The 25,549-nt window shown below is 34.5% G+C and overlaps 2 protein-coding genes across 2 annotated transcripts; one reads left to right on the top strand and one right to left on the bottom strand.

The window, feature by feature from the left end:
- Positions 1-702: 702 nt before the first annotated feature.
- On the bottom strand, positions 703-2,294 carry LOC132046360 (acidic endochitinase pcht28-like). The gene is made up of 3 exons (XM_059436967.1): positions 1,962-2,294; positions 1,556-1,652; positions 703-1,296 (listed from the first exon to the last, which is right to left on the bottom strand). The coding sequence occupies exons 1-3, from the start codon at positions 2,239-2,241 to the stop codon at positions 921-923; spliced, it is 753 nt and encodes a 250-aa protein (XP_059292950.1). The 5' UTR covers positions 2,242-2,294; the 3' UTR covers positions 703-920.
- A 6,935-nt stretch (positions 2,295-9,229) lies between these two features.
- LOC132046359 (probable CoA ligase CCL13) lies at positions 9,230-22,091 on the top strand. Its single transcript, XM_059436966.1, has 2 exons — positions 9,230-9,542; positions 20,518-22,091. The coding sequence occupies exons 1-2, from the start codon at positions 9,345-9,347 to the stop codon at positions 21,979-21,981; spliced, it is 1,662 nt and encodes a 553-aa protein (XP_059292949.1). The 5' UTR covers positions 9,230-9,344; the 3' UTR covers positions 21,982-22,091.
- Positions 22,092-25,549: the final 3,458 nt, after the last annotated feature.

Raw genomic sequence — 25,549 nt, 5'->3', positions numbered from 1 at the left:
GTTAAATTATTATAATTTGGTTTAAATATGGCGCTCTTTTTTTTAAGGTTGTGGAGGTTTACAACCCCTGCTAATTACATAATTTCGCGGGGGCCCTTTTAACCTCCGTAAATTGATACAATTAGTGGAGGTATTAATACCTTCCGTTAAAAAACCTCCGTTGGTTACCTCTTTTTTTGTAGTGTCATGAGATGAAATCGCATGTCCAAACGCCTACTTAATCTAGTAGTAATAATAGTCATGAATTGACAGATTCATTTTCTCCCATCAGTCGAATGATTTGAATCTTCAACCAAGGCTCTCTTGACCATTTCCCCTCTATTTTTGTCTAGGTTAAAAGAGTCAAATGTGTAACTCTCCCTAAAATTAAAGCCTCCGTCCTAATTGAGATTCGAGCCCATCAGGGTCATGATAAATACAAGAAGATTTGGGTATAAATGACCTAAAGTATAACAGAAGATAAATTAAGATATTTTATATAGCAAGACGGTAAGAGATTATTTTATACTCTTTTACTAATTAAAATTTTGCTTCCCCACTATAAAAGTGTACAATTTTTACTTGAAAAACATGAGAGAGAAAGTAGTTGAATTTATACATGTTATATGGTGCAGTTGATATCAGATTTGATTTAAACTTTTCTTTCAAAAAAATAATCAAAATCTACAATATAAATCATATATATTCCGAGTCCCTGACGTAGTACAAGAAACTTTTATTTCTGAATAGAACTTTCACTTCTACAACAGCTTCACTCGAAGCACTGCATATAGGAATTATTGGTTCTTTTCAGGAAGATAAATAACAATATATCACTCTATTTTAAACGGGCATACACAATCCCTTTATTCGTTAAATCCAAATATAACTTGTAGACTAACATCTTCATGAGTAATACATAACACAATTTCCATTCTAGTCTAGCCCTGGGCGAAGTTCTTTTGATTGTAACAGTCCAAGTTGTCTCCTGGGGCAACATTCAACATACTGCAATACCTCCTGTAAAATCCAATTCGATTTTCCACTTCCTCTTTCTGACCCATGCCACATTCAAGTCCACCGTTAATGATGTTGGTAATGACACCGTAGCCAGGTTGTCGATTTGCCGATATATCTGCTGCTGACGGCGTCCATCGCCCAATGATAACGTCGTGGCATGATGGCTTATTATCCTGTGGTGTCATCCAGAACCATATTGCTGTTTTGAATGATATTGTAGCATCTGTGGCTACTAAATCAGGGTTGTTCACTAGGTCTTCTCCAATAGCCCTTCCAGCTCGGTCGTAGTTAGCTTGGCTGCAAAAGTTTATCATTAATTTCAAAATCAGTCATCAAGGCACTATATAGATTCCCCTCCTCTTGTTATCTTTATAAAGAAATTGATTATCGAGGCTTTCGGGTCGGAAACAATCTTTATAAGGTATGGATAAGAGGCATGTACACTCTATCCCTAAATTGTTGTTGTTGTTGACTATCAGGGTTAATTTTAAGGTAACGTTTCAATGATATCTTAAGGTAACGTTTTAATGATTGGTATTCTATTCATCTGTCTTACCTTGTCAATTGGATGGGTCCTCTACCATAATATCTGTCTGACTGCTCTATTTGCCTAACAAAGCAATATCCTCCGTTATATGTTCCTGAAGCACCGCCTGCGAAAGAGCAAAGGGTTCACTTATATATTTCAATTTTTACACACAATCAGATTTCTTGAGTCGAGAGTCTATCGGAAATAGTCTTACTCCCTCTCAAGGTAGGGGTAAGGTCTGCGTATACTCTACCCTCCCCAGATCCCATCAGGTGGGAATATACTTGTTGTTGTTTGTTGTACACACAATCAGATCACTTAAAAGATAACTACATGTAACTGCTAGTAATAAATGGAATTAGTAACTTAAATAAGACAATACAACTCGGTACAACAGAATAAATTACAAGGATAGAGGGATAAGCCAAATTACCATTAGTTTCGTGAGAAGTTTGACCGAAAAAGGCAGCGATGTCCTTCTTACGAGCAGTATCATCACCAGTAGTACCAAAACCTTGGAAGGAATTGGCTGCAGCTATGAATGCATCATAAGTGTAGAATCCCTTGGCAGGACATGCATCGTTGTTCCTAAAACTCAGCATCTGTTCGAACAAGTCCCTGGTTACAATTGAACCAATATCTTGTGCCAAAGTTCCTGTTAGGAACAAGAAAAAGAGACAAGAAAATGCCAGTGATGATCCCAAGAACTCCATTTTTTTTCTCTGTCCTTTCTTATGTTTTTTGAGTTTAATGTTTAGTTATGTAGGTGGGCCTTTATAGTTATCAGATTAAGGTGAGCAGAGACTTTTCAACTAATAATGTTAAATGATGTTTTGATTAATTTGTACTACTATGTCAATTTTCCACTGAAATGTAGTAGCCAAGTTTGCTTCTTGTTTAGGTCATTTACGTGTGTCATCATAAATGGCCGATACTGTGAAGAAAAGTCCGGAGTTCTTCCAAGAAAAATAGCAAGGGGATAAATACAAAGTTTCACCATGTACTGCTTAAGACGGAGTAACTAAGAACACTACTTTTTCTCTTATTCACAATAGAAGGATCAGTATATAAAGTAGAAAATTTTATGGCTGAAGTGGCTAAAACATTCTTAAACATGGCACGGATTATTACTTTAGTCTTCATACTATGACTAGTCTTAAAAACACCCCTAAACTTGGCTAAGTAAATTTAAATACACCCTCGAGCTCATACATCTTAGTATTTTATAGCCACTTGCAGCCCAGTTGAAATTTTCAGCTGATGTGTGCTGCATGTAGATAAATTAAAAGCCAAAAGATAAAGGAAAAATCATAACCAATTAAAATACCCGACCCGATAACCCGCGAATCAAATAAACCACCCAACCATCTCAAAACACTCTAGAATTCTTCATTTTTGTCAAAACGTTCTCAAATCACCAAAACCAACCCCTTTTATTTCCATGGAAATATTAGGATTTTAGCTTAGAAATCTCGATAAACACTAATCGTAAGGGTCAAATTCTGTTGATTCTTGGGTTTATTAAGTGCGGTGGGTTCAATTTCGTGGATTATGGTTTCAATGGGGTTCGTTTGGTCCGTCGTGTTTTATGCTCAAATCAGTCGTGTTTCTAGTAAAAAAAATCGAGCTCTCACCTATACAAAGTGAACGAAAATCAGTGACAAACCCAACAAAATTATCAAAAATTGATCCTTCTAAATAGAACAAACCCAGCAAAATTATACTACAAATTGACATTCCAAAAAAAAAAAAAAAACATTTCTTGTAGTTTGACAACCCCAAAATATTTCCGGATTGTCATTGAACCATGAAATTCTCAACATCACCGGAAATTCACATCTAAAAGCTTTAGTCATAAAGACAATTGAGAGAGAAACCAACAAATATAACTAAGAACTTCAGAAATTCGAGAAGAAGGTGAAGAAAAAAACTTGAATTCAACTTTGGGTGGGTTTTAATGGAGGATTTGGATAAAGGAGAAAGGGGATTTTTAGTCGTTGTCAGAGGAAAAATTAAAGAGAAATGTTAAAATGGGTATTTTTTTTTTTACAGTTTAGAGATATTTTAACTACTTCAGTCAAATTTTGCTGATGTGGTAGATAAGAACTTTTTTTTTTTTTTATGGTCTCACGCGCATGGAAGAGGTTGAGATCACTTGTTGTGTCATGTGGCAAAATTAGACAAGATCATCTTTTTCGAACCAAGTGGGTGTATTTAAATTCACTTAAGTCAAGTCTTGAGGTGATTTTTTAAGATTACCGTTATATAGTTCTTTCGAACCCATTTGGAGTAATAATATGTACAAGTTTACGTAGGTGTTTTAACTATTTTTAAATTTTATTATAAAAATGCGGAATATATTCTTATAAGAACTTCAAATTTTTTTATTTTTATTTTTTGACAAAATTAGTACTACTATTACTGACAAAGGAATTTTCTCACGCGTAATCGTATGACTGCAACTGCTATTCTGGAGAAAACTACATGTTTCACCTAACGAACACGTAGATATGGCAAAATTAGACAAGATTATCTTTTGGAACCAAGTGTAGTGGGTAAGACTTTTCAACATGAAGAAATTTCGAGTAATTATAAGTCAAGTCTTGAAGAGCTAGATTTTCCACACAAGTTCAAGTTAAACAATTACCGACTTTTGCCGTTTACCTCGTTCTTCGCCTGGGCCCTGAACCCATTTGGACGGTAGTCCTAGTTAAGAGCCAAGACATCTTGGTTACGTAGGCTCTTACGAGTTTTTAAAAACAATTCCAAATTGATAATTACAAGTTCGGTAAATGTCGGTGTACATTTAATCTATCAGTCATGAATTGACAGATTCATCTGTCCCTGATTAGTCGAATGATAATGTTTCCATCAAAGTCTTCAAGACCATTTTATCCTCTACCATTTACTTCGTAGGCCTTCTAATTTACCTTAGTAGTCGAATTCATGATCAGCCAATGATTCTCAAATGAAGTCAGATTATCAATATTAAGGAGGGGAGGTTGCTCCTCAACTATAGTTTATTATGATCACTTCACGAAAGACCGTAGTGACCAAAATCTTGTGTATCCCAATTCACAACGAGGCAATTAAGGTCGTTTTTGGCGGACTCTATGATTGGCATTAAGTTAAAATAAGAATTATAAAATAAAATAAAATAAAATAAAATAAAATAAACAGACTTCAAAATGACTGCAAAATGAAATTACACCAAGTAAAGGAGTTGAATATGTTTTCTATGAATGAGCATGAACAATTACCAGCTATGTTTTTGTTAAGGTGGTTAATAAGGGTAAAATCATAGATGACTTGGTCCAGGGGTGGAGCTAGAGGGCCGAATGATTCCCTAAATCACAATATATATAGCATGTGTTTGGTATGGAGGAAAATAAGGAAGATGACTTCCTCAGTAGAAGTAAGGAAACATCCCATGTTGATTGTCTGATCTTCCCATCCTTAAACACACCCCGCCACCACCACAGCCATCTTTACATCCCCACACTCGTACCCCCACCTGCAACTCCCATAGTGATTGTCTAAATTATACATAAATACTTTTAGGATAATATTTTCTGTTTATGTACTAAATACAAGAAAATAAATAAGAAAATCACTTATTTTTCAAGAAAACATTTTCCTTCGTACCAAACACACCCATAAAGTTTAAATTTTCCTATATATACACACACATATTAGACGTTGAATTTTCTTAATGAAAATTTTGTCTCCGTCACTAACTTGATTAACTACAATAACTTTTCCTATTTATCCAACATCTGGGCTTGGATGTTGGACTTGGCCCATCGAGGATAGACAGTTGCCGCAAACGATACCAAGCCTAAAATTGTTGCCCTATCTCTGACAATAATGTCTCAATTTAATTTAATGGGGTAATGGTTCAAATCAGGTAATCGAAGAAGATGCTCAACAATTCTTAGTCAGGCCTATATCTAACTTTTCCCGTTAACAGCGGAACTAATAGTTATTCTTTCTATTTTATTTCTTTTTATTTTTCATATAGTCTTCAGCTCTTTGTCACGTTATGTGTCTCATGTAACTAACAATAGTTGTGTGAGGTACTCTTTTGTCTCACACCAAGGTGAATCGAAATCTGATACATTTGGATTCACAAAATTTAGATCTATATTTTTGTGAGACAAAAAGATACCTTACAAATCACGAAGTAATTGCACGGTTTTCCCTTCAAACGGACTGGTCTTTAATTTTTTTCCCTTCAAATGGACTTGTCTTTAAGTTTTGCCCTTCAAAATCGCACTTATGTCTATAAGAGCATAAATTCTTTATTGGTGTTGGCATAACTTGAAGATAGTACATGTAACTTATGCCCCTAGGCATAGGTTTGATTGCTAAGGACAGAAAATAAAGACCAGCCCATTTGAAGGGCCAAAATAAAGACCAGCACAAAATTGGGACAAAGGTGCAAATGACCCATAAATCACTCATATTTTTTGTGGGCCAGGAACTGTCAGTACTAATCAAATTGTCAAATTCTTCGACTAAAGCACTAGTCCCAATTATGATCCAATACAGAACCCAACTAAACGCAACCCAACTTCTTGGCCTGCAGAACATTAGATTCAATTAACAAAATGCCAAACTCATCGATAGATACCAGTAGTCGTCCGGTTCTTTCACTTGAACATCTCAACTAAACCTTATTTCATTTAGATACCTGAAGTAGGGTCCGATTATGCCATTTAGACAATTTTTGCTGAGTTGGCAACTTACGTGATTTTCACACCAAACTGACGCGTGAAGAGCCCAAAAATAGATTTTTTTTTAATTCTTTTTATTTCCTTCTTCTTCTTTATTTTTTTTTCTCTCTTTCTTCTCCATTTAACAAACCTTCCACATTGCTATCTTGTTCACCGGAAAAAATCAAGACCGCCACCACCCTCTCTCTCCCTAAGCGTTTACATGACAAGAAAAATGATTTTTCTTTAGATAAATCTATTTAATAAACAAAAGAAAAATAAATTTCCTAAAAAGATTAAAAAAAAAAAAAACACTTTCCATTAATAGAGTCTTTAGAAAGCTTGAAGGTTTAAAATGGTTAATGATTTGATGAAAATTTTGAGAAATTAATGTTGGATTGTCTTTGGGTCTTCGTGGGGAATCTTTAGCTGAAGTTATAACAAATTTGGAGGAGTTTCTCTTGAAAATTTGGATTAAAATTGTGGTTGTAACAAGAACAACATGAAGATGGTGAAGAACACCAAGAACAACTATTCATTTCAGAATTTTCTATGTGTCCTTTTTTTCTTTTTCTTTTTGTTAATAATGTGTCTTTTTCTGATTGGGCGTAAATCAAGTTTTTCTTTTTCTTTTTGAGAGTATTACTTTTAATTTGTTATTAAATATTTTAAAATAGTTTTTTTAATTAAAAAAGACATATGTCCTCATTTTATTCGTCATTTGCCACGTCAGCAGCTAGTGCATTGCACACACTTTGTAAATTTGGCTGATTCAGCGAAAAGTGTCTAAATGGCACAGTCGGACCCTACCTTAGGTGTCTAAATGAAACAAGGTTTAGTTGAGGTGTTCAAGTGAAAGAACCGGACGACCACAGGTGTCTATCGATGGGTTTGGCCTTAACAAAAATGTCCGTGCAATAAAAAATAATTACCCCAAAAATACTCATTTTTAAAAATAATATAATTATACCTATTTCAAAATTATATTTATAAAAATATTCAACAGATATGTACTTATATATCGTTGGGGTATACAGTTCACATGTTTGTACCTTTATAGTACACAACAATGTAATTTAACTACTCCGGCTGTTGTATATCGTCGAGATACAATTGAATTAGATCAACTCAATATTTTAGAATCAAAATTTAAACACTCAAAAGCTATATAAAAGGTACTATAAGTTGCAATTCTTCTCATGTCAATATAATTAAAAAATATATTCTAAAATATTGGCAAAGTTCACATAATTTGAATTTAAAAAGCAGAAAGTGTCACATAAATTGGGACAGACGAAGTATAACAAAACTTCTAATCTATGTGTTGTATAAGCACCGTTAAGGAAAGAACTGTAAAGTAGCACTCTCAATCGGGAAGAGATCTCCTCCAGTATATTAATTTGCTCAAGTTTTCTCCGGGGCATCTTTTGATTTCTGCCACTTGTCCCTACTTAATCTAATGATTAATATTCTTTTGAGTAGAGGATATCGGAAATAGACTCTCTATCTCTCAAAGTAGGAATAAGGTCTGCGTACACACTACCCTTCCCAGATCCCACTTGTGAAATTACACTAGCGTTGTTCCTAGTTTGGGTAAACTTTAAAGCTAAATTGGAGTAGATCAATTTATAGTTTAAAATTAAAATTTATATATTCAAAAACTATACGAAGAATGGAGTATAAATACAATTCTTATGAAAAATTACATGAATATCGAAAAGCAAAAAGTGTCAGCACAAACTTCAGGTATATATATGCTGACAAGTGACAATTCAAAGTTTTCACAAGATTTTCTGGATGTAGCTCTGAATTACAACCTAGGGTGACGAGAAGGTTAAATGTGGTTGAATTTAGATCTTAGAAAAATTGCATTGGTGTATAAAGTAAGAACAAAAAGTACTGGCCATCAGATTAAGTAATTAACAGGTGGCGAAAATCAAAAGATCACCGGAGAAAAAATTGAGCAAAATGTACTAGAGGTGATCTCAACCCCTCACAAGCAGAGCCATATCGTAACTGAATTAAACTATGAGCCATATCGTAACTGAATTAAACTATCTCATTAAAAGTATAAGCTTTTATTTCCACGAGCTGATTCCATCTTAATCTTTTTAAGAAGTTTCTGTGCAATTCCTTCTCTTCACATTGATGCATTTAGATAGCAAAGTATGTATTAAAAATAAAAGTGCATAAAGATTCTCCATCAAATTGATCTTCTTTTAAGCATTGGTGGATCTAAGACACGGTATAGCACGCGGTTATAATTAAGGTCAACCTTAGATCCATTATATACTCATTATTATTAGTATATGGAGTATATATTTCGAGAGTGGAATATTAGTCGGTTTGGCATATATGTAATTCGTATAATTGATGATTACGGAACTAAGCAAGCAATCAGCTTAACAAAAAGTTTGTATTATTGATAATGACAGAACTAAGCAAGCAATCAGCTTGACGAATGACGATGAAGTCATTATCTATTTTAATCCTTGGCACCTCAGCCAAACTTTAAAGCTTTTTTCATCTAAACTAACATTCCTTAAAATGTCCGATTCATTTAGCGGCCACGTCAAAACGCGGTGTTATGATCTTGAGGAATTTAAAATGAATTACTATATATTTCCACATTACATCATGCGCTCTAACATTGACTGCTAATGAGGTATAAATATAAGATGGGTCACAAGATAAGATATTACTTTATTTGATACTTTTCTTTTTTCGAGAATCAAATTTTTTAATTTTGACTGTGTGTTCGAATTCAGAATCTTTAAATTTTTCGAAATAAAATTTACATATTTGGAAAGTCACCATAATTAATAATTTAAAATATTTAAAAGACATAAAAAAATCACGGTCAAAGAACAACTTGTTTAACTCTCAAAAAACGAAAAGTGTCAAACAAAACGGGACGGAAGGAGTAGCACTAAAGTAGAAGGCAATAACAATTCAAAAAGAAAATGTTGAGAAATAGGGTCATTTTGAACTAGTTTTTTAATTAGTAGTATCATTTTGATATTCTATAGCTACGTTACAACTATAAATAGGGTAGAGCAATAGCAACTCTGGATCACTCGTCCACAACGTGAGGGAAAAACATGGAGGGATTGGTACTTTGCCCTGCAAACCACATACCGTTGACACCTCTAAGTTTTGTGGAACGCGCTGCATTTGTTTACCGCAAAAAGGTAGCCTTAATTCATGGAAATATAAGTTATTCATGGGAAGAGTTGCATGGAAGATGGGTCAAGCTTGCTTCTTCTCTTTCTCAGCTTGGAGTCTCCCCTGGTGATGTTGTAAGTGTCAATTTCCTCCTTTCAATTACTCGTAAGTCGATGATTAATTAAGATTATATCATCTCTATTCCCCTCCGTCCTAAAATATGTGTCAATTTTCGCTTTTCGAGAATCAACGGTCAGCAAAAGTGACACATCTTTGGGGTGGAGGGATCGGAGTATAACATGTACTATATCTATTTTATCTGCAATACTTGCATGTATCGTTGAACTTTCCATTATCGTATACCTAGTTTCATATATACTTAGTCTGTCTTAGTGGTGTGGTCACATAGAGTGAAGGATGGTCAGTTTAACACCCTTTCTCAGAGAATTATATACATAGGCCGAAAATTCACTTTATACATACATATATTAAACCTTGAACATCCTTAGTAAAATTTCTGTTGCAACGTTTAACCGAAAGTAGTTGCACTTCTCCATTCAAGATCTATATATCTATATATATATATATATATATCACACACTCTTTCTGTATAAGAGTTCTTTGGAGATATATATAACCCTTCTTTCTGCAAATTAATTTACTGAATGCAAATTAAAGTAAGCAGGGAGCCATTGATTTCTTTAAGATCTTCCCTGGAATTATCAATGTAGATAGGCATGGATCTCGTATGAACTCAGAAGCCTAATAAGGGCACTACTAAAAAAATTACTATTTTCCCACTAAAAAATATTTAGTGGCTATTCCTGTTGAATGTCCGTTAGAGAAACTTAAATAGTAGTGTTTTCACACGAAAAGGAATTTTCCTAGCGTTTTAATGGGAACCTATTTTTCACCATTCATTTTCACAATGAGCTGGTTCGGTGGGAATGAGGTGGGAAATCACGTCTTACAGCACAAATTTTTCACTGAATGTCGGTGTGAAAAACCTAAATAGTAGTATTTTTACGAGGAAAAAATTAGAAAGTTTCCCAACGTTTCAACAGCAACCTATTTCCTACCATGCATTTTTCCAGTGAGCTACTTCGGTAGGAATAAGGTGAGAAAATCATGATATAGCACAAATGGGAAAAACTACTTATTTCTAGTAGTGGGGACAATCTTGGTCTACCATGCATGTTAGAGACTTGATCTCAACCAAGTCAACAAGGCGAACCTCATTCATTCACGCAAATTAATTGATGCGTAGAAGAAGGGTTTTATCCTTTTTACCCATAAATTAAAAAATAAAAGATAAAAAAATAAAGAAGACGTAGTTCCTGAATTATGTCCCTTACGGACATAGACTTGGTTGACTTATTAAGCTTGCCTGCTAAGTATCTACAAATATTAATTCCTTTACTTATTTCTTCTACATGGATCTGATCATGAGATCTAAAGTCTCATTTTAATATAGACTTGACTTATTAGTAAATAATTGAAAAAGAATATAAGAATATATATTGAGCGGTCTTTTTCCATTAACGAACCATCTTTTGTCTACTTACTAGATATTCAAAACCATTTCGAATGCTCATACTATTAATTGCTTCCAGAATCTATAGTAACGACAGTGACATGTGTTTTATTTTAAAATAAATGGTCTAGATTATATATAGAATGGGTCTTAACCACAATTAAAGTAATAAATATTTCCATATATTTCCTCAAAATATTGGTAACCCACCAATTGAATTAAGGATACAATAATTAATATTCTACTAATAACAAATTATCCCGCAGGAATTAACTCCTCCAAAGTTTAACGTTTTATATTTACAATTTATTTTTGCCAACTCTCTTTTTTTATCATTGAACTTGGATATTTCAAGCTAATCAATTTTGAGAACATCTCTTATTTCTTTTGGTGGCAGAAAGCTACCTTTTGATTTTTTTTTTTTAACATCGATATACAACCTATATATTAATTAAGACTTTTTATTGCGAGTGATGTCAAAATGAGCATATTTAGAGCAAAAATCAAGAACATACTTTCGAATATGAAGTCAAATTTATAAGAGATTGATAATGATTTTTTTTTCAATTTTTTATAGAATAAGAGAAAGTTCTTTTTGAAATTAAATAATACTTTTTCAACGATAAAAGAAAAAAGAAATGACAATAAATAATTTATCATTCAATGACTGGAATATTGTCAAAAACTTTCTAAACCATATATATATATATATATATATATATATATATATATATATATATATATATATATATATATATATATATATATAAATAATATTTGGGAGTTCTTAATTGTAAATATATTGAATTATTAATTATCTAAAGTGGTTAGAGTCTTGCTTTAGTTAATTAAATCTTAGCCTTTAGTTTTAACTCACGCTTACGTGTCACCAATTATAGTCAGTTAGAGCTTGGGGAAAATGGAGAGAAGAGAAATGGAAAGGAGCCCAATCCTCTTTTGTCTACTTACTAGATATTCAAATTAATTGCTTCCAGAATCTATAGTAACGACAGAACAGGCCCCTTAAGTTCATGCTCTAGCATCTATATATAGAAAGTAAAATCAAAATTGTATACAGGTGCTTACACTTTCCTGAGGATTCTAAGACCCGATCACCCAAGGGGTCGTTTTTATAAATGCCAAATTTTATGTATAATTTACGTATTAATTTGCTCTGGTTTGGTAGGTTTAAATAGAATTTTATTCATGTGTTTTACATGAATTAAAAGTCCATACACTTATCACAACCATAATTAATATTTTGGAGTTAGGAATAAATTATTCAAGTATAAAATTAGAAAATCGTTTGGTTTGTAATTTAGAAACCACGCATGTCATTTTTATAAGTTATGAGGAAGATCTATCTATTATTTTATGGGAGGTCTACATCGTAGAAGTTGAAATAACTAAAACATGAATTAAAAATCGAAATGACAATATTACCCTTATCATTGATATTGAAATAAACCATATTTTTATATAATTTTGTAATAAATATTTTAATATTTTTTTAAATAAATAATATTTTAATTTAATTTTAAACAAATTAATTTTAAGAAGTATATAATATTTATTAACTTTTAATATAATAAACCAACAACCAAAGAAATAATTTGTGCATAACTAAACCATGCATAACTAATACATGCATTACTAATACCTGCATAACTAATATCTACATTACTAACATCTGCATAACTAATACCTGCATTACTAATACCTACATAATCCTAACCAGCTACCAAACGACCCCTAATTGTTCCTTTCCAGTCCTTCGCATTTTCTCCACAAACCTCCAAAAGAAAGTTCATAACTTGAGTAATGGTGTCAACATAAGAGGCTGAGTGGGGACAAATTCACAATTGTCATTTAAACAAGTATAATAAGTCATATAATATTAGTGTAAAAGATTTTTATTGTGTATCTTACGTACAGAGACAGATTCAGAATTTAAATTTTAGGGGTTTAATTTTAAGATTTTTATACTTAACTCATTATATTTTTAAAATTATGGATTTATATATACTATTTATTATAATTTTAATAATTTTTTACACATAAATTTATGTTTAAGCCACAATGTTACAGATTCAATTCAAAAATGCTACATACCCTACTTTCTACATATAGTATTGCACAAGTTATGTGAACACTTAATTTCCACTTCACAAGTGGGTTTGTGGTCCCGCTTGTGCAATGCCCATCCAAATTCACTGAAACAATAAAAAAATAAACGGAAAAATAAATATGCATGCATACTGGAAAACTTACTCGTACACGGTACACTATTTACCGAACTATTGTTAATTTTCTATTGGTTAAGTGATACATAGGAATAAGATTATATATTAATCATGGTTAAGTTACGACCAGCTTAAATAAAACACATACACCAAAAAAAAAAAAAAATGAAAATTAGCGACAGACGTTGTAACTAAATATATAGTAAAAGTTCGTAGCTAATTTTATTTAGCGATTTACGAATGCCATGTTATCAAGATATTCTATTAGCTACTTACGATCTATTTAGCAATAGATTAACAACTAAATTATAATATCTACTACTAACCTTAAATATGTACTTCATTTCATGCTTTAAAACTGAAGAAAAAAGATTAATCACGTGTAACGGTGTGCAACTGTGCATACTCGTTTTTGACTTTTTTGTTCCTTATTCGAGTGTTTTACTTTAAAATGTTTTGCATTACCATTTCATTCTGTCTAATTAAACAAATGCGACCACAAGTCCTCGTCTCACATTGTAAATAAATTAAACGTGTCTCGCATAAAATTTGATCTTTTAGACGAGGGCACATACGCGCCTTGAAGGAAAAAAATATTCTTATATCAGTGTTATCATTTATTCCTGTAGTACTTATACCTTTTTGGGTTGGCTCTGATTTGGCATTTTATATTAATAATTGACTTTGTCGTGTTTAACATTAATATGTTAAAGATTCACATTAGCAAAATTGATGACTACTACTGCATATTGATATGATTGCTGACCATTGGAAAACTGACCATAGGAAAACATCTAGTTATTAAATTTTTATTTGTTAAAATTCACTGGAATATTTTTTTATTATAAAACTAAATGGCCTAATAATAGAACTAATATATTGTTTAAGCTTGTACAAAACCTTTCCTATTTATCACAAAAGTGGAAGATTAACAATATTCATTTAGAAGAAATCACTAAAAAGACATCTGAAATACTATGCTTATACTTATATCACAAGTTTGTCTTTAGTAATTAAGACAAATCATTTTTTTTTGTACATTCCTTCAAGCTTATTTAATTATACTAAAGATGGTTTTGTGTATTCTCATGCTAAACATAGTAAAATATGTAAATTCTTGTTCTATTTTGAAATTTGAACGATCAAAAGAAAAAATCCAATTTTAGGAACTAATCATTCATTTAATTGTTTTTAAGAAAATATGTCGAAAAATTAAAAAACGAAAGATAATATAAAATCCAACAGGCAGCTTGCCCCACCCTAACCTGCCCTAACCCGCCCTATTGCCATCCCTAATTTCATTCTGTCTAATTAAACAAATGCGACCACAAGTCCTCGTCTCACATTGTAAATAAATTAAACGTGTCTCGCATAAAATTTGATCTTTTAGACGAGGGCACATACGCGCCTTGAAGGAAAAAAAATATTCTTATATCAGTGTTATCATTTATTCCTATAGTACTTATACCTTTTTGTGTTGGCTCTGATTTGGCATTTTATATTAATAATTGACTTTCTCGTGTTTAACATTAATATGTTAAAGATTCACATTAGCAAAATTGATGACTAGGTGCGATTGATATGGCTTCTGACCATAGGAAAACGTCTAGATACATGAATTCACTGGAAAAGTCAATGGCCTCATAGTTTGGAAGTAACATGCATGAGCAAGTGAATGTATACTTTTCTGTTTTAATTTGGCGGAAAAGCATGGAGGCTTTTGTAGTTGTCCATTTTTGTCATGTCACTTAGGGATTTACCAACTAAATCCCTCAACTCAATCAAAATAAGTATTTTGTACCCCTCTGATGTTGTGTGTGATTCACTCGCCCTGGCATGAACGACACGTCAGATCCACCTAGATAAACTAATGCCATATCATCATTTATTTTTTTTAAAATAGCTTTGTGAAAAAACCAAATTTATTCCTTTTTCTTATTAAAAAAAAATGTTTAAGTTTGGTGCACTATCAGTGTATAGAAAAATTTACACCATCAGGTAAAGTTTTTCTTAATATTTTTTTTCTCTAAAAACATTAAACACTAATATTGGTTTTTTTCTCTCTCCCCTTCGCCCTCCTTGTCTGGCAAATAGTCCAACCATTTTCTTTTTCATTGGCTTCTTCCACCACCATCTGCCTCTCTCTCCTTAGTCTACACACATACAGACCCATTTCTTTCTCCTACACTATGCAGTCTTTTTTGCATTCTTCTTTCAGCCCACAACAATTGCACTTTTCCAACAAAAAAAAAAAAATCATATCTAGATTAGTCATAGCTAACTTTTTTGGACGAATTTTTATTTTGTTCCTTATTTGTAGGATTTATTGGGATTTTGCCATGAAAATTAAGTGCTTTTTGAAGTGTTAGTCTCATTTTCCATTTTGTATTCCCCATAGAACACGGAAAGTTTCTTGGATAATTTCCTCCATCTTCCATATATATATTTCAAATTTTCTTCATATCATCTTCCTGATTACACATTATTATTTTATTCTTATAAATGAGAATGTCCAATTAGGTTTTCTTGTAACCAATAAAAATGATTGATGAACGGAATAATTTAAAGAAAAAAAAAGGAAGGAATAAAAAGAGGAAAAGAAAATAACTTCAACATCGCCGCTCGTCACTGCCATGACAATACGATAAAGAGAGAAGAGTCTTAGACTGGGAAAGGAAATAGTCTTAAAACTAGGAAAGAATTTCAATTACATTATAATTAGAAGTCAAATTACCTTTAATTGTAATTTTTGAAAAAGGTAAAAAATTATTACTTAAGAAAATTATGGTAATTATCTTTAAAGTTACCTGATGGTGTAAAAATTTTTATACACTGACAGTGCACCAAACTTAAACTCTAAGGAAAAAAAAAAACAAACCTTTCTCTTCTCCCTCCACCCTGCCATCTTCCTCTTCCAGCCACCACCATCCACCAAAAACCAACAGATAATTAAGCTTATTTTGTTACAACCACATACCTAAAATATCCACATCTAAACTATCCTTATACAAACTATTTTATGTCAATCTATTCTCTCAAGTGTGTGAAGATATAGGAACTGTCCAAATATTGAGGGAGGTATCAAAATCAATGCATTTCCCACCAAAAATCTTATCTGAATGTTTATTTTTTATTAGTAAAATTAATTTGTATCTGATGCCTTACCTCACTTTCATTCTTATAAAATCGTTAATTTTTTTGTTTCAAACTTTTCGGGTCGGGTCATGAATGGGGGGTTTTAATGGATGAAGAAGAAGAAGAAAGAAAGAAAGAACATAAATTGGGAATTTTGGCTTGTCCCTTTGGTAATTTTTGGTGTAGGATTGTGATTAATTTTGTGGAAGAATTTAGAAATTGATGTGTTTTGGTGGGTTTAGGTTTAACTCTTTTTGAATTTTCAGTTAATGTGTGGAAAAGAAGGGTAATGGTTTTTTTGTTGTGCTGCATTGGTATGTTTATTGTTGAAAGAAGATTTACAGAGATGGCTTTGGTTTTGCCACCATCAAGATTGCAAGAAGAAGATGAACAAGGGTGAAGGCTGATATTTTTTAATTTTTTTTAATGAGGGTTAACAAGAAGATGAACAGGCTGGAGACTTTTTTTTTTCTTCTTTTGAAAATTAGTGCTTACGCGCTGCAAGTGGGATTGGACGAGGAGGAAAAGAGGCGCTTTTGGGAGGACTTGGATGAAGTGGTGGGTAGTATACCGCCTACTTAGAAGTTATTTGTAGGAGGAGATTTCAATGGGCACATTGGATCTGTTTCGAGGGGTTATGACGATGTGCATGAGAGGTTTGGCTTCGGGGACAGGAACCGAGGAGGAGTCGCACTCCTGGATTTCGCAAAGGCTTTTGGATTGGTGGTAGCCAACTCGAGTTTTCCAAAAAAGGAGGAGCACTTGGCAACCTTCCGTAGCTCGGTGGCTGCGACGCAGATAGACTTTTTGCTTCTGAGAAAAGATGATAAAGGTCTCTGTAAGGAATGCAAGGCCATTCTGAGCGAGAATCTTACGACCCAGCATAAGCTATTGGTGATGGATTTGGAGATAAAAAGGACGAAGAAGGCGAGGGTCGTGGATGACCGACCGAGGATTAGGTGGGGGAGTTTGACGTTGTCTAGTGCCCTAAAGATGGGGGAGAAGTTGATGGCTATGAGAGCGTGGGATAGTAGGGGGGATGCGAGCAGTATGTGGGATAGGACGACCAGTTGCATTAGGAAACAGCTAGAAATGTACTGGGGGTCTCAAGAGGTCACCGTGGTGGGCACCGAAGGGATTGGTGGTGGAATGAAGAAGTCCAAGGAAAGGTGGAAGCAAAGAAGCAGGCGTATGCGAAGTTGGTAGACAGCAAGGATGATGAAGAGAAGCGGACGAACAGGGAAAAGTATAAGATGGCGAGAAAGGAGGCGAAGTTGGCAGTTTCAGCGGCAAAAATGGCAGCCTTTGAATGCCTTTATGCAGAACTAGAGGACAGAGGTGGGGATAAGAGGTTGTTCAGGCTTGGCAAGGCGAGAGAGAGGAAGGCACGCGATCTGGATCAAGTGAAATGCATCAAGGACGAGGATGGCAAAGTGCAGGTGGAGGAAGCTGACATTAGACGGAGATGGCAGTCATACTTTCATAAACCTTTGAACGAAGAAGGGGACAGAGACATTGTGCTGAGAGATTTGGAGTACTCTGATAAGAGTCGCGACTTTAGATATTGTAGGAGTATAAAGGTTGAGGAGGTTAACGGAGCTGTTCGTAGGATGCGCAGGGGAAGAACGACCCTACCTGACGAGATTCCTGCGGAATTTTGGAAGAATGCGAGCAGGGTAGGCTTGGAGTGGCTAACTAGGTTGATTAATGTCATTTTCAAGACGGCAAAGATGCCCGAAGAATGGAGGTAGAGTACAATGATTCCCTTGTACAAGAACAAGGGCGACATTTAAAGCTGCAATAACTATAGAGGTATCAAGCTGCTAAGTCACACTATAAAAGTGTGAGAAAGGGTGGAGGAGATGAGGGTGAGGAGAGGTGTGTCTATTTCAGAGAACCAGTTCGGATTCATGCCGAGCGACTACAGAAGCCATTCATATTGTAAGGAGATTGGTAGAGCAGTATAAGGAGCAGAAGAGGGACTTGCACATGGTATTCATCGACCTAGAAAAGGCTTATGATAAAGTGATAAGAGAAGTTCTATGGAGATGCTTGGAGGCTAAAGGTCTACCTGTGGTGTACATTAGAGCGATAAAAGACATGTATGATAGAGCTAAGACCAGGGTAAGGACAGTAGGAGGAGACTCTGAGCACTTCCCCATTCTGATGGAGTTGCACCAGGGATCAGCTCTTAGCCCATTTTATTTGCCTTGATAATGGATGGAATGACGTGACAAATACAAGGTGAGGTGCCTTGGTGTATGTTGTTCGCGGATGACATTGTCTTGATTGACGAGACTCGTAGCGGAGTTAATGCTAAGCTGGAGGGTTGGAGACAGACGTTGGAGTCTAAAGGATTTAAGTTGAGTAAGACCAAGACAGAGTACTTGGAGTGTAAGTTCAGTGGCGTACCATATGTGGCTGACGAGGAAGTGAGGCTTGGTACCTAGGCCATCCAGAAGAAAGGAAGTTTTAAGTATTTTGGATTTATTATTCAGGGAGATGGGGAGATCGACGATGATGTTTCACATCGTATTAGTGCAGGATAGATGAAATGGAAGCTCGCTTCTGGAGTGCTGTGTGACATGAAAGTGCCACCAAAACTTAAAGGCAAGTTCTACAAAGTCGTGGTTAGACCGACTTTGCTATACGGAGCGGAGTGTTGGCCAGTCAAGAACTCTCACGTTCAGAAGATGAAAGTCGCGGAAATGTGAATGCTACAGTGGATATGTGGGCACACTAAGAAGGATAGGATTAGGAATGAAGATATCCGGGGCAAGGTGAGAGTGGCATCAGTGGAGGACAAGATGCGAAAAGCGAGGTTGAGATGGTTTGGACATGTGAAGAGGAGAGACACGGATGTCCCAGTGGGAGGTGTGAGAGGTTGGCTATGGACGGTTTCAGGAGAGGTAGAGGTAGGCCAAAGAAGTAATTGGGGAGAGGTGATTAGATAGACATGGCGCATATATATATATATTACCGAGGACATGATCTTAGATAGGAGGTTGTGGAGGACTCAGATTAGGATAGAAGGCTAGGAGGCAGTCTCGCTTATTCTTTCTTCGCCCAAGTAGTTGTAGTTTTGCTCATTCGTTTATTGCCATTTGATTTCTGCTTATATTGTTGGGTCTTGTACTTCGAGTATCTTATTTATATATGGTAGCTACTGTTTATCATGTCTCTCTCATTTGTTGTTTCTCATTTTCATATTATTTTGATATGCTTGTCCTTATCTAACCTTTTTGTCTTGTTCTCTCTTGATCCGAGGGTCTTTCGGAAACAGCCTCCCTACCTTTCAAGATAGGGGTAAGGTCTGCGTACACTCTACCCTCCTCTACCCTCCCCAGACCCCACATTGTGGGAATCTACTGGGTATGTTGTTGTTGTTGTTGATCATAAATATAACATTCACGCTTTTAATACACGTGTATCTCACGCATTTGGTCCAACTCAGCACGATTAATGCTACATATGCTTAGTCAATGGTCAAAGGGGTTTAAAATGCTCAATTTTTAAGGGTAGAGGGGTTTAGTTGGCAAACCCGTAAGTACGAACACCGGCATGACAAAAATAGACAAGTACAGGGGCCTACTTAGGCTATTCCGCCTTTTAATTTATGTGTTCTATTTTTTCTCTAATCTGTTTTGGAAAATGTCATGTTCCATATCTAGTAATTCTTTAATTTATTATCACACATGACATGTTTAAAATCACAAGATTTAAAAAGCATTTTAATACATTATATACAATTTTTGTTTAAGAACGGATTCAAAAGTCTCTGTTATTGTCTTAAATTGCTTGTCAGTCAAACTAAAACACATAAAATGAAGCATAACAACTGTATGGTACTTGTCTTTGATTCAAAATATTCTAAAATCTATACAACGCCCCTGTAAAGAGGAAAAATCAACATCTTCTTTGTTTCTTTTCATTCCTGTTTTCAACTTTTGGAAGCTGATAATTAGCAATTGATAATTTCTTGACTAACGTCGTTCATATATAATGTCGACATTTTGAAAAGGGAATGTTACATGTAAAATTAAAACATACTTTGAAAGCAGTTGATGTTTAAACAAGCGCTAGCGAATGATATTGAGTTCAAACAATTCATTTCTCCTTTTTCCTTTTTCATGTCTGTGCATGTCATTACTATTTTTGTTTTAGTTTTTAGCTTCTTATTTTTATCATACTAAACAGGTGGCAGCAATGGCACCTAATGTACCAGCACTGTTCGAGCTGCATTTTAGTGTACCAATGGCAGGGGCAGTCCTTTCTGCACTTAACACAAACCTAGATGCTGCCACTTTGTCACAAATACTTCTACAATTAGAGGCCAAAGTCATTTTTGTATACTCTGACTTCACTGAACTAGTGCTTCAAGCACTTACAATGTTTCAAGAAAAAGACAAGCCATATCTTGTGGTCTTAATCCATGAAAGTAACAATGTAAAAGAACCACTAGTATCATCAGCACCACCAAAGATCCTGGATTACCAAACACTTCTTGAAATGGGGCAACCTAATTTTAAGATTGTGTACCCGAAAAATGAATTTGATCCAATTTCGATCAATTTCACTTCAGGGTCAACAAGGAAGTCTAAAGGAGTTGTGTATAGCCATAGAGCTGCCTATTTGAATGCAATTGCTGACATTTTTCGGTATGAGATGGGAAAAAGCCCAGTTTTTCTGTGGATAGTGGATATGTTCCGATGTAACGGATGGTGTCTACCCTGGACCGTAGCTGCTTTGGGTGGCACTAATATTTGCCTAAGTGAAATCAATGGAAAAGAAATTTTGGAGTCCATTTACCTTCACAATGTGACACATTTTTGTGGTGCACCAATAATCCTTAGAAAAATTGCAGATGCAATAGACACAAATCAGCCCCTTTTACCTCACAAAGTGAATGTAACAGTAGCAGGGGTATTGCCACCACCAGAAATAATGACCAAACTGGAAAAGGTAGGGTTTAATATTAACCATGCATATGGTATGAGTGAAGCACTTGGTCAAATGATATCAATGCCTAGGAAATATCAAGATGATCATCCCAATTCAGATGAAGACACTAACGTGAAAATTCGCGAAGGGATTCACAACATTATAATGGAAGAAATGGATGTGAAAGATCCAGAGAGTATGAAAAGTGTGCCAGCAGATGGGGAAACCACAGGGGAAATTATGTTTAGAGGCAATGCTATGATGATGGGGTACTTGAAAGATCCTTCAAGAACTGAAAAAGCCTTTGAGGGAGGGTGGTATAGGACTAAAGATATTGGAATTAAATACCCAAATGGGTATATAAAATTGAAGGATCGCGCCGTTGATGTAGTCAAATCTGGGGAAAAAATTATAAATACTCTTGAATTTGAAGGTGTTTTGATTAGGCATCCTATGGTTTGGGAGGCTGCAGTTGTAGCAAGACCTGATGATGTTCTTGGAGAGACCCCTTGTGCTTTTGTGAAATTGAAAGAAGGGTGTTTTGTGACTGATGAAGAAATTATCAAGTTCCGTGAAGATTGGCTGCAAGATTATATGGTTCCAAGGGCAGTAATCTTTGGTGATTTACCACTCAATTCTTCAGGGAAAATACAGAAATTTATTCTCAGGGACAAGGCCAAAGTCATTATGCAATTTGAGCGTACGAGGCACACTATCTAGCAAAAAAATTGCTCAGGATCCCAAAGGAATTATGTATTTGTTATATTTGGTATGAATTTACTTGATTGGAACTTTGTTGAAAAGTTTATTTGATATTAATATTGTTGAAAGTTAATTTGATATTAATATTGTTGAAAACTTTAAGGTTTGTTTTTTCCCGTCTGAAGTTGGAATTCGGTAGGATTTAAACTTTTTCCCATTTGGGATTTGACATAAAAATATACATGTTGGTTCAATTGGGTTTGGGTGGATCTATCCACCAAACACTTTGTTTTTTCTTACGTTGTCTTTACTTCTTGAATGTGTAAGCAAGGGTCTTAAATATTGACCATTCTATTAAGCAAAATTATTAACGGAAAGTTGCCTTGAAAGATCACTTGCGCTGGGTGAAGGGAGGATACATTTCATTTCCTAATCATACTATTGACTATCGTACTTAATTAACCATAATTTTCATAACAATTATGCAAATTGGATTGAAAACAATCTACATCCCTTGGGACATTTAAAGGTAACAAATGAGCTATTCATCGTATACATGTATGTAGTGATTTGTTTTATCTTTACTTATTTTGATTCTGTTGATGAAATATAACAGATTTACTATATATTTGAGAGATTTGTACAATTCTTGTACAGAACTATATTTTGAATATATGTGCTCTACACGGTAAGAGAATCTCTCTCTGCTCTCTCTTCCACTTTATAACTATTAATTAATGCAGTATTCACGAATAATTTGAACTCCGCTAAAGTGCCGAATTCAAATCCATATTCAAGTTTAATTAAACAATATATCGATGTTTGAATTACAAAAAGTTTTGATTATGCCACGCTTATATAATAATAATGATGAGATGAACAAATCTCTACTTCAGTCATAAACAGGTTAGACAATATATATCTACGGGCTACTAGCACTTTGGGACAATTGCTTGCAAGACTTCGGTTTTCGCTTTTGTACTTTTTTCTAAGCAATAAAGTTCTCCCTTAGAGCAATAAATATTACTCCCTCAATCCCAATTGATGTGGCACCTTTCGAAAAATTGAGATTCAAATTAATATTTTTATCATAATTTTTTTCATATGTCTTTAAATATTTTGAATTTACAGTCATTATGACTTATAGTACTTTTATGTAGTTTCCAAACATGTAAATTTTATTTTTAAAAATCTAAAGATTATACGTCAAAATTAACAGGTTTGACTCTCAAAATACGAACAATTCCACATAAATTGGGACAGATGGAGTAAATGATTTACTATACTCCCTCCATCCCATATTACTTAGTCACTTTCCCTTTTGCACACCTCTTAAGAAATCATAAATTAAAGATGTATTTTACTATCTTACACCTATCTCTCTCCAATAAACACATTCTAATCAATATTGACTATTTTCAAGAACATTTAATACTAAGGGTAAGATAGGAAAGGTTTAATTAATTTTATCTTATTTTGTAAATGAACAAGTAATTTGGGACATATATTTTTAGTAATGTGACCAAGTAATATGGGATGGAGGGAGTAATAGTTATAAATGTTTGACTTCGAACAAATTTAAATCCCGAATTCGTTTATGATCATTGACATGCATATAGGAGTCCGCAACTTAAATGACCCAAAATGTCATGAAAGGTACCGAAATACCCCAAAAAAAATGACCGAAGTACCCTTTACGCACTAAATTAGTAATAGGACCAAATGCGCAATTTTGTAGTTTAGCCCTATTGTGCACTAATTTAGTGCGCAAAGGGTAGTATTTTTTTCCACACAATTTTAAAGCTCTCAAATTCACATTTTTTTCATTCTTTGACGCAAGATTAGTCATGTTTAGAAACTCCGAAATATTAATATTTTATATAGAACTTGATATCTTTTTTTGCGAACAATAATGTCGGCTCATTACATCAAGTTTACCTAAACATTTGGATTGTCGTTTTAGGAGTTGTAAAGTGCCCCGAAGTAAATTTTGTTTGTTTGAATCTTGTTATGTTTAGGTTTAAGTCTTTTATTTTATATGGTTTTGTTTTAAGTGTTTTATTTTTTAGTCAAGGCATTACTTTTTTTCGAATGAACAAATAAAAATATTATATTCAAAAATAATTCATCCAATACAAGAGGTTCAAAATAATTCATTGCAATAACCAAATAATACATCATTATTTACAATAACAAAATATTTAAAACAATACATCAAGTACGGGAGGCTCTTACACTACGACACGTACCTGCACCAGCACGACCTCGTAGGCTACACAAACGCTTATCATGGCCAAAATCCTTACACGTAGAGCACCTGCGAGAGTATGTCCTAACATTAACATCCATTTGAGTGTGAATTCGAGTTTGTGCTTTAACCCGAATTTTACGGATAAACTCCTTATTAGCAACCATTCAAAAGGGCTCGTTTGGCCAATAAGCTTGATCACCAAGTGGGTAGAAGCGACCGGCATATGCTTTAGCGTAACTTTTGACGTTGTATTCCGATGCCACATAACTTGTTACCATTTTTCCCAATGCCTCGAAACACTTGACGGCATGAGAACACGACATGTGGTATGTTTGCCACTTACCACAATTGCACGTTCTCGTACCCTCATGAGCGGTATGTATGTTTCCTCCCCTACCCTGTTAATAACTTGTTCTGACTTCATACACACATTCAAGAAGACTATACTTTACAGAACTCGTGATGCTCCATCATTTTGAAAGGTTTTGGCATCCATATCCCACCCTGTGCTAATATGGCTTTGGCTTGCTTGGTTCTTGTCACAAACCGCTCTACAACTTGTATGAAAGTCATTCTTACCATTCAAGAATTCGGTAGAAGCGCATTTTAGCAAACCATTGAATTACTTGAGTTGTTTGTTGTGGCATCCTACATCTCCCGCTTCATACATGTAATGTCCATTTTTCAACTTCGACTTTCTTGACCAAGTATACTTGGACTCACCGCCTTGATTGTCTCCATCCTCACAAGCCATTTTTTTGTTGATGCTCCATCGCAGCCGCCCACATCAATTTATTAAGTGTGCCGTTTCGAAACTTCATTTGAAAATTTGCCTTGATGTGCCTTAAACAATAGTGATGGTAAGCAAAGGGAGGCTGCCACCCTTCCAAAGTAGACATGCAGTGCATTATGCCTTGATGTCGATCAGATAGCACGCATATGCCCATACGATCCTTAATAATATTTTTATAATGTGTCAAAAATATCCCCCATGTGTCGTTGCTCTCGTTAGCAAAGAATTGCGAAAGCAAGAGAGAATATCGAATTGGCATCCATTCCAATCGGTACGATGTCGTATGCACTATATACATACGCGTCATCTATGGATATAATTGGCCGGCAGTGAGAAAAACCATCAATAGATGGTTTGAACGCCCAAAACACATAGTTAAAAATATTACCGCCCAGAAGCCTCCACTCTACAACAGTTCCTGCATTGAATTTTTGTAGAGCTGCCATATACCTCGGCAACGTCTTGAAAGAGCCCTCCCAATTTTCATAAATCATCTCAAACGCACGCCTACTCCTAAGATATTCCTTTCTGCTGCTTATTGT

The sequence above is a fragment of the Lycium ferocissimum genome, chromosome 2 (genome assembly GCF_029784015.1).
Source record: "Lycium ferocissimum isolate CSIRO_LF1 chromosome 2, AGI_CSIRO_Lferr_CH_V1, whole genome shotgun sequence".
Classification (NCBI taxonomy): domain Eukaryota; kingdom Viridiplantae; phylum Streptophyta; class Magnoliopsida; order Solanales; family Solanaceae; genus Lycium; species Lycium ferocissimum.
The sequence above is the reverse complement of the archived record's forward strand: the minus strand, read 5'-3'. Positions and strand labels throughout refer to the sequence as shown.

Coding starts and splice junctions, on each gene's coding strand:
- LOC132046359 (XM_059436966.1), top strand. CDS start 9,345: ATGGAGGGATTGGTACTTTGCCCTGCAAACCACATACCGTTGACACCT. Junction 9,543..20,517: donor GAGTCTCCCCTGGTGATGTT/GTAAGTGTCAAT, acceptor CATACTAAACAG/GTGGCAGCAATGGCACCTAA.
- LOC132046360 (XM_059436967.1), bottom strand. CDS start 2,241: ATGGAGTTCTTGGGATCATCACTGGCATTTTCTTGTCTCTTTTTCTTG. Junction 1,653..1,961: donor AACTTCTCACGAAACTAATG/GTAATTTGGCTT, acceptor GCTCTTTCGCAG/GCGGTGCTTCAGGAACATAT. Junction 1,297..1,555: donor GGACCCATCCAATTGACAAG/GTAAGACAGATG, acceptor AAACTTTTGCAG/CCAAGCTAACTACGACCGAG.